This window comes from Panthera uncia, assembly GCF_023721935.1.
Source record: "Panthera uncia isolate 11264 chromosome D3 unlocalized genomic scaffold, Puncia_PCG_1.0 HiC_scaffold_8, whole genome shotgun sequence".
NCBI classification, from domain to species: Eukaryota; Metazoa; Chordata; class Mammalia; order Carnivora; family Felidae; genus Panthera; species Panthera uncia.
In genome coordinates this window covers 70,461,987-70,475,310 of record NW_026057586.1, presented here as the reverse complement: position 1 = coordinate 70,475,310, position 13,324 = coordinate 70,461,987, and the positions used below count along the sequence as shown (strand labels likewise).

At 47.4% G+C, this 13,324-nt stretch overlaps 1 protein-coding gene across 2 annotated transcripts; it reads left to right on the top strand.

The window, feature by feature from the left end:
• Nucleotides 1-1,731: 1,731 nt before the first annotated feature.
• PIK3IP1 (phosphoinositide-3-kinase interacting protein 1) lies at nucleotides 1,732-13,324 on the top strand. 2 transcript variants are annotated; one of them, XM_049619034.1, is made up of 6 exons: nucleotides 1,732-2,071; nucleotides 3,106-3,225; nucleotides 3,312-3,431; nucleotides 4,374-4,574; nucleotides 4,667-4,745; nucleotides 11,604-13,324. In XM_049619034.1, the coding sequence occupies exons 1-6, from the start codon at nucleotides 2,002-2,004 to the stop codon at nucleotides 11,806-11,808; spliced, it is 795 nt and encodes a 264-aa protein (XP_049474991.1). In that variant the 5' UTR covers nucleotides 1,732-2,001; the 3' UTR covers nucleotides 11,809-13,324. The 2 variants fall into 2 exon arrangements, with proteins under 2 accessions (XP_049474991.1, XP_049474990.1); XM_049619033.1 differs by having other exon boundaries at nucleotides 2,965-3,225.

Sequence of the window (13,324 nt, the reverse complement as noted above, 5' to 3'; positions counted from 1 at the left end):
AGAGTCTGAGGAGCTTTTCATCAGACAATAATTGAGCACTCACTGCATACAAAGGCAATAGATTAGCTGCTGAGGAATCAATCCAGAAGAACCCCCTGCTGCTGTGAAATTAAAAACTGCATTCTCAGAAAATAGTAATAATAAACTGCATTCTCATTTTTGCAAACCTATATATTTTATGTAATGAAACAAAATGTATATCATATTTCTCTTGTAGTGGTGTAAGAGTAGGATCTGCAAGGAAAAAGGACCTCCTCTTTGGCCTTCTGCCTACAGAAAAAGCCTATTGGTTCCCTGAAAATAGTGTAAGCTTTCTTTAGCAAGTGAAATACACCCCATTGTTCTCTCCTTGATCCTTTCACTTTTTTTTTCATAACACTTAAGACCACCTGACACTTTATATATTTATCCTTTATCTTTCCCTACTAGATTGTAAGCTCAGTAAGGGCAGAGATTTCAAGTATTTTATTCACAGACAACTTCTCAGTATCTGGAACTATATCTAGTATGCAGTAAGTTCTCAAAAAATTGTAAAATTAATAAAAGTGTTTTTAAAAAGACCCCTGAATATTATGTGAAAATTATTATAAAATTTTGGCATATCTGTGTATATATATATACATGTGACTAAATTTACAGACTCTGTGTAATTTCTAGCATAGGCCAAGTCAGGAGTCAGAGGATCAGAAGTTTGTGTGGGGAGACAGGAGCGTGACTGCAAAAACAAAGCAACATGTTTTATTAAAGGGACTGAAGGAATCAAACACAGCAAACTTCTGTAAAAAGTAAACTAAGTTTATCTCTGTCCTTTCCACGTCTGAAATCTGACTGTAGTAAATTCAAATTCACTTCACAGTGGTTGGATTGACATTAGCTTTCTTCCTTGATAAAGCTTTTGAAACTTATTTAAGGAATTTTTTTTTTCTGCTCCCTAAATTACTGCCTAAAGATACAAGCCCTCCGATCGAAACAGTCTCTCATTTCTATTTTGAGATTTGCCTGAGTCACAAGGTAGTCCTGGAGAATCACTCTGTTCTGTCTCTACATTTACTGAGGCTTCAAACTGGGAACTCAAACTGTCAGCCAAACAGGAAGAGGACCCTTCTGCTTAACTCCAAAAGGCCTAAGTCATATGTATGTGGTGAGGTTTAATGATGGATATAAATCACTGTGAAAGGATTTCCCACAGGGTGGAGGGGGGAAAAAAAAGTAAACATTGGACTTAACTTCCTCTATGAATTCAGGGCTGGTAGAAAGGGTAGACTATTAAATATAGCTGAGCAAATGTCCCAACATTTGTCTAACATGTGTTTTAAACTAAAGAGACCTCTTCTGTATACCTAATATGTATGACACTCCAAAAATATAAACAAAGGAAAGTGACTGATCTGACCCTGGCAATGTCATACTGTTTTTTTTTAAGTTCATAAAAACATATAAACCACAAAAGCCCTTTTTCTTTTTCAGGAATGAGTATAAAGAGTTACTTCCACCTAGATACTCTTTTTTGTGCCCCTTATGTGGTCTTGAATTCCTCCTACTAGTGTAGTTAGCACATTGTCCACCCTTGTGACTATAATTTCAAACCCTTCTCCCCACAATGATGCCTCTTGGCAGAGTTACTCTTTCTGTACTCACACAAATGGAAACAGAAGAGATGAAAAGCCCTGGGGATGCAGTCAGTGTAGGTCTCAAACTGATCTTCTGCTAAACACAACCTGAACTCTGCCTCTCTCTTCTCTGGGGGGAGTTTCTCTCTTGGCTTAGTGATCTTGCCTGGCATAGGAGGCTTAGGACCCAGGGGGCGCCTTTCAGCCGAAAAACACCTCGCTGCAGCAAGCTGGCTGGGAAGCTCCCAGTTCTAAAGAGAGGCTGTTTACCAGAAGAGCATAACAAGGGCAGGTCTGACTGCAAGGCTGGGACTGGGAGGCAGAGCCGACGCCAAGGGGACCCCGGTTGGGCACTGGTTGGTCAGTCACCTGCAAGACGAAGGAGAGGAGGATGCTCTTCGCCTGGGTGAAAACATTCCTCATCGGCAACATGCTCCTAGCAGAAGCCTATGGATCTGGAGGTGAGATTACAATCTTCCTTCCTGCAGCAACTTCATCAAGTAGAAAGGGGTAAAGCTCCCTATTTCCTAAGCATGGCCAGGCTACACAGGAAGATGATAGGAAATGAAGCTTTTAGCTGGTTTCTTTTGTCCTATGAAGGCTTTTTTTTTTTTTTTCTTTCTCCTTTCCCTGTCAGTGGCTTGCAGCTCCATATTTGCCATTAAGAACAAAGGCAAGTAGCCACTTTCTTTTTCTTTTTCCTTGTCTGGGGCTCATGAGTGGGTGGAATTTGGGGTTCATCTCCCCTACTAAGTCCTACTCTTTCCAGGGGCTTTGCACAGGGTGGTTACAGCACAGGCCCTCCTTCCCCAGCGTCTTCCTGTGACTCTCCTGCTGAGGGGAGTGGGAGTTTGGAGTCACATCCAGGCAGCAATGAGGCAGGTTCCCTCCGTTTGAGGCTTTTGCCCGACGGAATTAAGGCTTTTGAAGAATTCTCTTGGGAGGGAGTGTTGCTTGTCCAAGTGTGGTCACATCCGTGAAAGGAATACCCGAGTTTATGTAACATGAAATTACAACACAGAGATGAATTTCAGGGCTGGCTGCCCCGGACCCAAAACTCCGAACGTCTCCAAACCCGAACCCAGACCTCCCCCACACCCTCCTCTAAAGTGGCCACAAGTTCCAGAGTAACAACCCCTTGCACTTGTGCAGTGCTTTCTGGCTTGAAAGAAAGAAAGAAAGAAAGAAAAGGAAGGAAGGAAGGAAGGAAGGAAGGAAGGAAGGAAGGAAAGAAAAGAAAGAAAAATGAAATGAAATGAAATGAAGTGCTAACAAGCTAACGTTGTCTGAGCAATGACTGAGGGCCGGCACCAGCAAGGGGCTTTAGAAGCGCTTTCTCTTTCTTCTCTTTCAGGCGTCACAACAACCCTTCAAGGCAGGTGGGGTTTTCCAAGTGAGGGCAGGGGGGCCCCGACCGGCCCAGCGTCGCCCAGCCGGGATAGACTCGGCTTCCCTGCCGGCCACTCAGTGTCCGGGGGGCTCCTCTTCATCACAGGCTGCTTCTGGGACAACGGCCACCTGTACCGGGCGGACCAGCCCTCCCCAGCACCGGGCCTCCGATGCCTCAACTGGCTGGAGGCGCAGAGCGGCCTGGCATCTGCCCCCGCGTCGGGTGGTGAGTGTCCGCCCCGGGCGGCGGGCGGGCGGCGACCGCGGTCTGGGTCCTGGCCCCGTCCCATGGCGCCTTCTCTCCCTTCCCAGACACCGGCAACCACAGCTATTGCCGGAACCCGGACCAGGACCCGCGCGGGCCCTGGTGCTACGTCAGGGGCGAGGCCGGCGCTCCCGAGAAGTGGCCTTGTGAGGACCTGCACTGCCCAGGTACCCTCCCAGACCCCGAAGCCCTCAGGACCCCAGAGCCCCCAGCATGTTAGGCAGCCTGGGAGCGGCCCTTACACCCGCTGCGCACGTGCGTCCGCGCGTTGCCGGTCGGCCCCGCCCCGCCCCCGCGCCACCCGATTGGCCAGGGCTGTCTCCAGGCCGCAGAGCCCAAAGCCCATTGGCCGCCGCCGCGTCTCTGAGTGAGCTCATCCTCCGCGAACGCCTTGTAAACAACCGTGGGAGGCGAGGCCCCACCCCTTGGCCGCGAGCTCCCTGCCTGGTGCGCAGCCTCGGGGAGCCCGCGAGACAGTAGTCCGGGTCTCAACGCCCTTAGGTAGCCCCTCCCTCAGCGTTTAGTGATCGTTTGGGGAGCGTATGCTGTGTGTTAAGGCACTCTATTCACAGTCCCTCCTGGAAAGAAGCTGGTTGTGGGATCTGAGCCTCAGAGAAGTTTAGCGACGTATTCAAAGCAATGGCAGGGTCCAGATTTGACTCTGTTTCTCAGACTCCGGAACGAAGGCTTGTTGCTCCCGAGGCAGCAAGACCATTCTCTAGGGTTAGATTAAATGGGATATATAAAGCATATAACATAGGGATTGGCAGGCAGTGTGGGCTCAGTAAATGTGAGCTGCTCACAGGGGTCGTGGATTGTTTCCTAGCGCAGAGGGGAGAAGATAGCAACTGAGCTGGGCCTTGGAAGATGGCAAGGATTCGAACAGATGAAGACGTGGGAGGCAGGAGAGGCTCTTTCTTATGTCCTTCCCCTCACATTTGCCTTGTCCCAACTGTAGTGTGACCCCATCAGACCTGGTCTTGCTCCTGGGGCAAGGATTGATTTCAGTATGTACAGACATTCTAAGGTGGACCCTCTCCCCCAACAGTTTCAGCTGTGGAGTTCACTCAGGCTACGCTAATGAGAGATATTTTACACTTCACCTCCAGAGACCACTTCCCAGTCCCCTCCAACCTTCACAACAGAAACTGAGGAGGCGTCTGAAGTGCCAAGTGGAGATGAGGTGCAGGTGTTCGCTCCTGCCAACGCCCTGCCTGCCCGGAGTGAGGCAGCAGCTGTGCAGCCAGTGATTGGGATCAGCCAGCGGGTGCGGGTGAACTCCAAGGAGAAAAAAGACCTGGGAACCCTGGGTACGATTGCCTCACCCATCCTTACGCGAATCATCAAGAAATATTTGCCGATGGGCTGGGGTGAGGCTAATGGGACCTTGTGTCCTTGGCAGGCTATGTGCTGGGCATTACCATGATGGTGATCATCATCGCCATTGGAGCTGGCATCATCTTGGGCTACACCTACAAGAGGTCAGTAGCTTCTCTTCTGGGCCCTCTGAAAGGACGGGAGGAAGGTACATAAAGTTGAATCAGACTTTTTTGTAGCATACATACCCAAAAAGGAAGTGAAGTATTAAAAGAGGAAAACAAGCTTAAGATGTACAGACTTGGTTCTAGTCTTTACCAGGTGACCTTAGAAAACCCCTTTCCTTTAGTGTCTTTACTCCTCACCCAAAAGCATTGTGAGGTAGGAGTTCTTGTTCCTCATTTTACAGATGAGGAAGCTTTCATCAGAGAGGTGAAGTGACTTGCCCAAGGTCACACTCCCTGGGAGTGGCAGAACCTAGATTCAAACCCAACTCTTTTGATACCAAATTCTCTGCTGTCTAATCCAACATGCCTGGTATGGAAGCGAGTGGCACTGCAGAAATCAGTCTGGACACTCATTGCAGGGTCCCAGAGATTGAATTATTTCTGTGAGTTATAAAATTCTACTAGAAAAGGTTCCCAGCTACTCCTTTCACAGTTTGGGCTTGAATTTCCTGGGCCATAAGCAGGGATCTCCTATTTAGGACAGGAGGAAAAAAATGAGCTGGAGGATATAGAACCTGCTACTCATCACTACATATGAGAAAGCCAAAGAGGCTCCTCCTGGGAAACTCAGGGACCTGACCTGTGGCTGGGACAACAGGAGGAGGAATGCTCATTTTGAGAGGGCCCCTGAAATATCATGTGGAAAAGGCTCTCAAAGTCAGTGATGGGTGCATGATAAGCCAGAGTTGCATTCATTTTTACAGTGCTGGCTTGTTCTGGGAAAATTATTTGCCGTTCTGGGCAAAATCAGGGGATTTGACTTCTAGCCCCGAGTGCTTTGATATGTCTCTTCTGAGGTCTGAGAAGGCTTCCTAAAAGGGATGTGACATGGTGGCCTGCATTTTCCAGTGGTAAGTGCTGTGAGTTCACAGCCCCAATGGATCACCCAGCATTAAATAAACCTGGGGTGTCCTTAGAGACAGTGTAGTCAACCTGCTCATTTTACAGATGAAAAGGGTGAAATAGTGGGTAAGAATAACAACAACAACAACAAGAAAGTGAACACTAACCATATGCCAGACCCTGCTTCAAGCAATTTGCATGCTTTAATTCAGTTCACACAATCACCCTTATGGTATTATGATTACCATAATTTAATTTAATTTTTTATGGTTACCTCACACTTTATCTTATGAGGTAAATGCTGTTATTTACACGTTAGGAAACCAGTTTACATGTTAGGAAACTGAGGCAAGAGACGATACGTACCTTGCCTGAGGTCACACACCTAGCATTTGGTGGAGCCAAGTCTTAGTCCTGTCACTAGCTGTGTGACTTTGGGCAAGTTGCTTCTATTTCCTACTGCAGAGCACTGCTGTAGCTAAGGCATGTGATTGCTTAGCTCAGTGTGTAGCAGATAGTAAGTGGTCAGTAAATAATAGTTGTTTTTTTCTTTTCTGTAAAATGTGAGTACTGTACTAGCACTCTCTGAGACCTTGTTTCTTCTCTGATTTTCTATGATTCAGGGAGCAGAGGTTCAAAGAGAATAAGAATTGACCTAAGAGGGTCTCTTGACTTCCATTCCAAGGCTGTTGCCCTCAGTGGGATGGTTAACATGGCAGGTCCAGGGACACCTGTTTGTTCAGAGAGTTAGAGGAAATGATGTGGTAGCCTTGGCCTACAAGTCATAATCAGACCTAAACCTGTTGGCTGAGTTTAGCCTTTGAAATATTTCCTCTTAACTCAGCCACTGGATAGAGTATGGCTTTACTCCAATCTTGTGACGGTTTCCAGGCCTCCAGGTATTTGAACTGACTTAAATGTTCTTAATTCTGAGCTCAATTCTCATGTGCAGTGAGGAAGCCAGGCCTTTTTTTCTTCTAAATTTGCTTCTTTAGGCTGTCATAGGACTGCCCTGAAGCCTAGCATTTACTATCCTGTAAACTCAGGGCAAGGCACCAAGTCACCAGACTTCCTGTCACTAACTACCGGTCCACCCCTTTCCTCAGCAAAAGTGCTCTGAGAACAGACTATAACAGGAAACCGCATGTGGTCTAGAGGCAAGCTCTCAGCTCCCATCTCTCTCCAAAGTCAGAGAACAGAGTGTCCTGGAAAGAGCTTTTGTGTATAGGTTTGGTCATTCCTCTTCACCTCCGTTTCTTGACTATTGAATAGGGATATATGCCCCCTCCATGCACCCATACCCACCCACCCAAGATTATCATAAGTATTAAATATAAGCAGTAGGACACCAATCATGTTAGATAATAATAGCAGCCAACATTTATTGCATGCTTTTTATTTTTATTTATTTTTATGTTTACTTATTTTTGAGAGAGAGAGAGAGAGAGAGAGTGTGAGTGGGGGAGGGGCAGAGAGTGAGGGAGACACAGAATCCAAAGCAGGCTCCAGGCTGAGCTGTCAGCCCAGAGCCTGAAATGGGGCTTGAACCCATGAACCGTGAGATCATGCCCTGAGCTGAAGTTGGACGCTTAACCGACTGAGCCATCCAGGCGCCTCTGTTGCATGCTTTTTAAACAAATAGGGCTCTACTGAATGCTCTTCCCTGATCATCTGGCCCAAGTCTCATGACCACACTAGAAGGATCACTTTTTATACTGTTTTACAGTGAGCTGCTGAGACCTAGAAGAGTTAAGTGCCACATCCAGGCTACACAGCCAGTAAGATGTGTGCAAGGATTAACAATATCTCCCAAAAGCTCAGCGAGGCTCAGCAGTGTCCTGCAAATTTGAATTGCAAAGGATATTAGGAAAAATGGAAACTTTCAAAATAAAATAACTGGACTTATAAGTCAAAAGAACCAGGATCTAGTTCTGCAACTGCCATCAATTCTGGGTACAACATTGGACAAGTAATTTATGTTCCTCATCTGTAAAAAGTGCAAAGGTAGGAGGTTGGATATGATGATCCTCTCAGTTCTAATATTTCCTAAAAAGGCAATATTACCTGTTGGTGGCTGCAGACAGTACGGGTTCAAATCCTAGTTCTGCTGTTTGCTTAAATAAATGATTTAACCTTTCTGCATCTGCCTTCCCATCTCTAATCCTAATAGATACCATACAGGTTTGTTGTGAGGATGAAATTAGACAGTATAGTTGGACATAGGTTTTGTGTTCATAGCCTTAGCTGCCTTGAGGAACTTTTCCTGAGTAGCAGTGTGGTATAGCACTGCTTTCAACTGGGCAAACAGTGAAAAGAATAATTGGAAGAAACTGTGTTGCCTGAAGAAAGTCTGGGGTGTCTCTGTCACTCCAAAGAGGATGTCAGATGTGGGCAGCAGGTCCATCCACGCTTGCTGTCTCTGGCCCTGGGGCAGTCATGGATAGAATTACTGTAACCCCTGAACTCTGCCAAAGACCATGAGGCTAATGGGATGGAGCTTTCCCCTGGCTGGGAAGGGCAAGCAGGAACCAGGCTTCCTCTCAGGGGAATAAGGATGGCAGGTGGGTGTGGGTGAGGGCTCAGCCTGTCGGGTCTTTGTCACGGTTGTCTAGGCTACAAGACTCAGCCAGCCAGTCTGCAGCTCCCTCTCCCTGCCCTAAGTGCAGTGTCTGTGCTATCCAGAGGGAGCATTTATTTTCTGATAAAAAGGCAAGGGAAAAACTGTAAGTCAACACCACTCCACCCCTTTAGGAGGAGCTGAGTCAGTGAATAAACCTTTTGTTCTATCTTGGCTGCCAGACAACAGCCTGCCCCCTATCCCCCCCCCCCTGCCCCCCCCCCCCGCAAAAAAAAGTCATAAGAAGGGGCTGAGCTGTTTGATGGTCAGTGCAGCAGGCCTGGTGGTCTCAGATCTTAAAAGGAGCTGGGGACATCCTCTGCATCTCCAGGACTCATAGGCACCATTAACAGGAGGCCTGTGGGGTTGGGTGTGTTTTGAGGCTTGTAAATGGATGAGACTGTAATCCAGATGAATCCCAGCATCTCCTTCCTTTACCCTGACTGTTCTTCCAGTCCTGCTCTGCTCCATTAATATGAATTGATTTTTTTCCCCCTAAAGACTTGTTTATGATGATGCATCCTGACCATTATCAATAGGTGGCCACAGCCAGATGCTTGGTAAAGGAGGTAGCTGAGGGGGGCACCTGGGTGGCTCAGTCAGTTAAGCATCCCCCTCTTGATGTCAGCTCAGGTCACGATCTTGTGGTCATGGGATCAAGCCCTGCATTGGGCTCCATGCTGAGTGTGGAGCCTCATTAGGATTCTCTCTACCTCTCTCTTTGCTCCTCCACCACATGCGTGCACTCTCTCTCAAAATAAACTTAAAAAAAAAAAAAAAAAGGTAGGGGCGCCTGGGTGGCTCAGTTGGTTAAGTGTCCAACTTCAGCTCAGGTCATGATCTCACAGTCCGTGAGTTTGAGCCCCGCGTCAGGCTCTGTGCTGACAGCTCAGAGCCTGGAGTCTGCTTTGGATTCTGTGTCTCCCTCTCTCTCTGCCCTTCCCCTGCACATGCTCTGTCTCTATCTCAAGAATAAATAAAAACATTAAAAAAAAAAAAAAGGTAGCTGAGGAAAGCAGGACAACTCCAAAGCCTCAGTTTGTCTATAAAATGTGGATAAAACTATCTTGCAAAGTTAGTGTGGAAATGGTACATGTATAAAGTGCATGGCATCCAGTAGGTGCATAGGTAGCTCTTCTCATCCTGGGTAATGGGAAGGTCATTTCCTGGCACCTTAGTAGGCACTCCGGATGTATGAGTTCTCACTTTCTCTCTTCCTTTAGCCCTTTAGAGTTTGAAATTCAGGCCCTGGCAAAGGAGACTTGCATACTCCACCTCTTTTGTTAATTGCCACTTGGCCTTCTGCTGGCTTGAGGGCTCCCTTAATAAAGTTAAACCCAGACCTACATAGGCAACCTTGAAGAATCTGGCCTTTTATTATGGAGGAAAGTGTTTCCTTCTGTAGTGGCAGCTGTAACTGATGAGCAGTGCCCAAGGGCAAAGTGAATCTTAGGCTGAGTGGGGATGCACTTGGTCCAGACAACTGTCTTCCCAGGTCCCTCCATTTCCTTTTTGGAGTGCTCTGGGGGTTATTCTGCTGCAGGAGTTGGTGGTGTCCAGTAGAGACAAATGATAAGGATGGGGCAAGTGCTCAGGGTTGCACATGCAAAAAACTCAGTCACCTAGGGTGACTCACAAATTTGTCTTCTGTGACCTTACGATGAGAATCAGGGAATCAGAGCACATCTCATATGAGGGATCATCTAGAATATCAGGGGCCTTGGAGGTTATCAAGTCCAACTCCTTGTTTTAAAAATGATAAAATTAAGGCCCAGAGAGGAGGGGAGTTGCTGAGGTCACATAAACAATAATTGCCTTGGCTGGTCAGTAGGAGTTTCCTTGGGAAACCATATTAAGATAACATTGCTTGGTGAGTCAAGTCATATTCAGGGCAAATCATAATAATCTCCTCTGTGAGTTTTACAGCAGTTCCAGTGTTTTCAAAATGCATTCACATTCATTGTTATTTTGAGGCAGATACTGTCCCCCTTTCATAGATGAGGAAACCAAGGCTCAGCAAAGCTCTTTTGCCGGGTGTCACACAGCCAAGGCTGAGCTGGTACTAGAATACAAGAAAACTGGTTGATTTAAAGACAGTTCTGAGGCACCTGTGCAGCTCCCAGGCCCCTCCAGGCCCTGCTGTTTTCTCAATACTGTTCTCCAGTCTCTGGAAACTTGTCATTGCACCTTATACCATGATGAATATGTAATCCATCTGATCTCAGTTATCTTCCTGAGGTCTGAAGTAGGCTTCTTTTCTTTCACCTAGTCATCCATCAGCTGTCAGTTTCAAGGCCTCTTTGGGGTGGGCTCCTTCCAGAAAGATTTCCCGTGACAGTTGAGCCCATGTTTCTAGTTGTGGCTTCAGAGTATGTTAGTGTGGACCCAGATCTGGGTCCTGGGTGCTGGTTGTGGTATGCAGTGTGTTAGGCACTCACCAAACCCTTCAGCCTGCAACAGGGGTAATCCAGGCCAGTGGGAAGGACCCTACATGTGCAGCCAGAAGACTGGGTTTGAGTTCCTGTGCCACTGTTTCTTTGGGGTGACTCTGATCGGTTCAGAACTTCTCTGAATATTAGTTGGAGTCCAGCAGACTTGGGTTTGAGCCCATTATGTTATTGGAGAATTCTTTCACTTCTCCGAGCTGTTTCCTCATCTGTAAAATGAATGGTAAGACCTAATTCTTAGGGTTTAGCCAAGGATGAAGTGTGGTAAGGTACACATCATCCTTAGCATGGAGTAAGCACTCCATTTGAGTAAAATGGGGCAACACCATGGCCTAATTGAGTCATTAAGCACCATGAGAATTCAAAGATGTGTGAGCCTAAAGGTGTCTGATGGTCATTGTCTCATTGTTTCCCACTGACCTGAATAGCCCTCAGTCCCTTTTGCCCACTGTGTGGGCTAGGGACAGTCCTTATTTCCAGCCAGGGCTCACACCTTCCAGCACTTTAGGACAAGACAGCTGTCTCAGAACAGGTCAGTTTTCTGCACAACTTTATGGGTTAGGACTGAGATGGTTCTCTGGGTCTCTTGGAGCCCTGGGCTTAAAGAACAAAATCGTTATCTTAAGAGTCTCTCTTCTATACATTATCTTCATTGAGCCTGTCTGCAGCTGTCTGAGATTCAGGCTGCTACACACCCATTTTACAGATGAGGAAGCAGAGACCAGAGGTGTAAGAACTTCGTGTCAGGGCAAAATGGAAATCTTATACCTCAGCTACTGAATTGCTGACCATGGTTAGCCTCAGCCCCTGCCTGAGCGCAGCAATGCTATTTAATGAGCAAAGCCATTCAGGAGGCACAGCCTCAATGCTTACCTCTTTTCCTGCCAGGGGGAAGGACCTGAAAGAGCAGCATGACCAGCGTGTGTGTGAGAGGGAGATGCAGCGAATCACCCTGCCCTTGTCTGCCTTCACCAATCCTACCTGTGAGATCGTGGATGAGAAGACTATTGTGGTCCACACCAACCAGACTCCAGTGGACCTTCAGGAGGGCAGTGCCCCTCTCATGGGCCAGGCAGGCACTCCTGGGGCCTGAGCTGCCAACAATGGGCAAGAGCCCATGCAGACACTGGTGCAGGACATCCTACTCTCCTTCAGCTGGGAGGATCTATACTTTTTGTTGTGGTTAAAATCCTCCCTCGACTTTTTGTTTTCTTAACTCTAAAACAGAAGCAGGTGGTGTGCTGAGGGCAAGTCTGGGTAGGGTCCTACCAATGCTCCTCCTCCATCCCTTGGAGCAGGGTTTTGCCTGTGGATGGAGACAGTGGCAGCCCCCACAGCAATGCTGCTGACAAGGGCTTCCAAACATTGCTTGTGCCCTGGATCTGAACCAGGGACAGGCAAGGAGCTCCCCCAGGCTCCTCTGTGCTTTATTATCTAAGATGGCCTCAGTCTCTGCCTTTCTGTTTGTTCTCTGTGTGCTTGAGTGGCGCATACTGTTATCCATAGTTCGGGACAGACAGATGAGGAGGCAGTATTTCAAAAATATAGTTTTTAAAATATTTGGGATGGAACTCCCTACTGACTTTGAGAACCAGAAATGAATTTGTACAAAAGTCAAAACTATGGGTTGAGAATGGGATCTAGGCTGGAGGCTCCTGGGGGGTGCTCCAGCTTGCTAGCAGTGATGTGCCTTGATAACTGTGGGCTGGCCCTGGGCCCAGGGACTCTTCCTGTTTTGAAAGGAAAGGAAGGGAAGAATCGCACTGAACATTCCACTTGGGAAGAAGGTAGAGAAGGATCTATGGCTGCCTTAGGCCACAGGACTCGAGGGGGACCTGGGGAACCCTAGACAGTCTGTTCAGGGTGGACATTGACCTCTTTTCATTTTGCAGAGGTAAGACATCAGCCAACTAACCTATGGGAATTACACTGTGGGGCCTTGTGAGCTGCTTCTGAGAGGTTAACTCAGAAACTAAGCTCAGAGGCAAGGTAATAAAGTGCTTCAGGGCTTGCACCTGCAGTGGCTTGAGTTTGCAGGTGGCTCTGTGGCCTCCAGGCTAATGCATTCCTGTGAGGGTAGTATGGCTAGGCTCACAACCCCTAACTTGTAAAACAATCAGAACCATTGGAAGGGACCTTAGGGTTCCTCAAGCCTTTTGGACACAGGGACCCAGAGGGGGAAAGTGATGCCTAAGGTCATAGAGCATAGGCATGGCTGAGAGGAAAGTAACATTTCTCCACAGCACTGTGCTTCACTGAGCCAATGGCTCAGCAGGGCCTCCAAGTCCTGATGTCACACTTGGAGGCCTTAGCAGTGCTCCCTACCCAGAGCTTCCTTCCACTGCCCCATGTGGAAAGGGGGCTTAGAGGGGCCCATTCTCTTCAGCAGACTATTCCTGGGAGTGGTTTGCTGAGGGGCCTAGGCCTCATGGGTCCCTTGGTGTTAGTGATGCTGAAGAAAAGAACAGTACATTACTGGTTTCTACTTTTCTATAAAAGCATTTCTCTGTGTACATGTTTTATATACCTCATTCTGATACCTGCATATAAAGTGCAGTAAATTGCTCTGCATTTGACTTGTATAAATTAAAAAAACAAAAAGCTGTGTA

What these genes read in the sequence shown, in the direction of transcription:
- PIK3IP1 (XM_049619033.1), top strand. Translation starts at nt 2,002, where the DNA reads ATGCTCTTCGCCTGGGTGAAAACATTCCTCATCGGCAACATGCTCCTA. An exon ending in AAAAGACCTGGGAACCCTGG is followed by an intron (nt 4,575 to 4,666) that starts GTACGATTGCCT and finishes TGTCCTTGGCAG; the next exon opens with GCTATGTGCTGGGCATTACC. An exon ending in TTGGGCTACACCTACAAGAG is followed by an intron (nt 4,746 to 11,603) that starts GTCAGTAGCTTC and finishes TTTTCCTGCCAG; the next exon opens with GGGGAAGGACCTGAAAGAGC.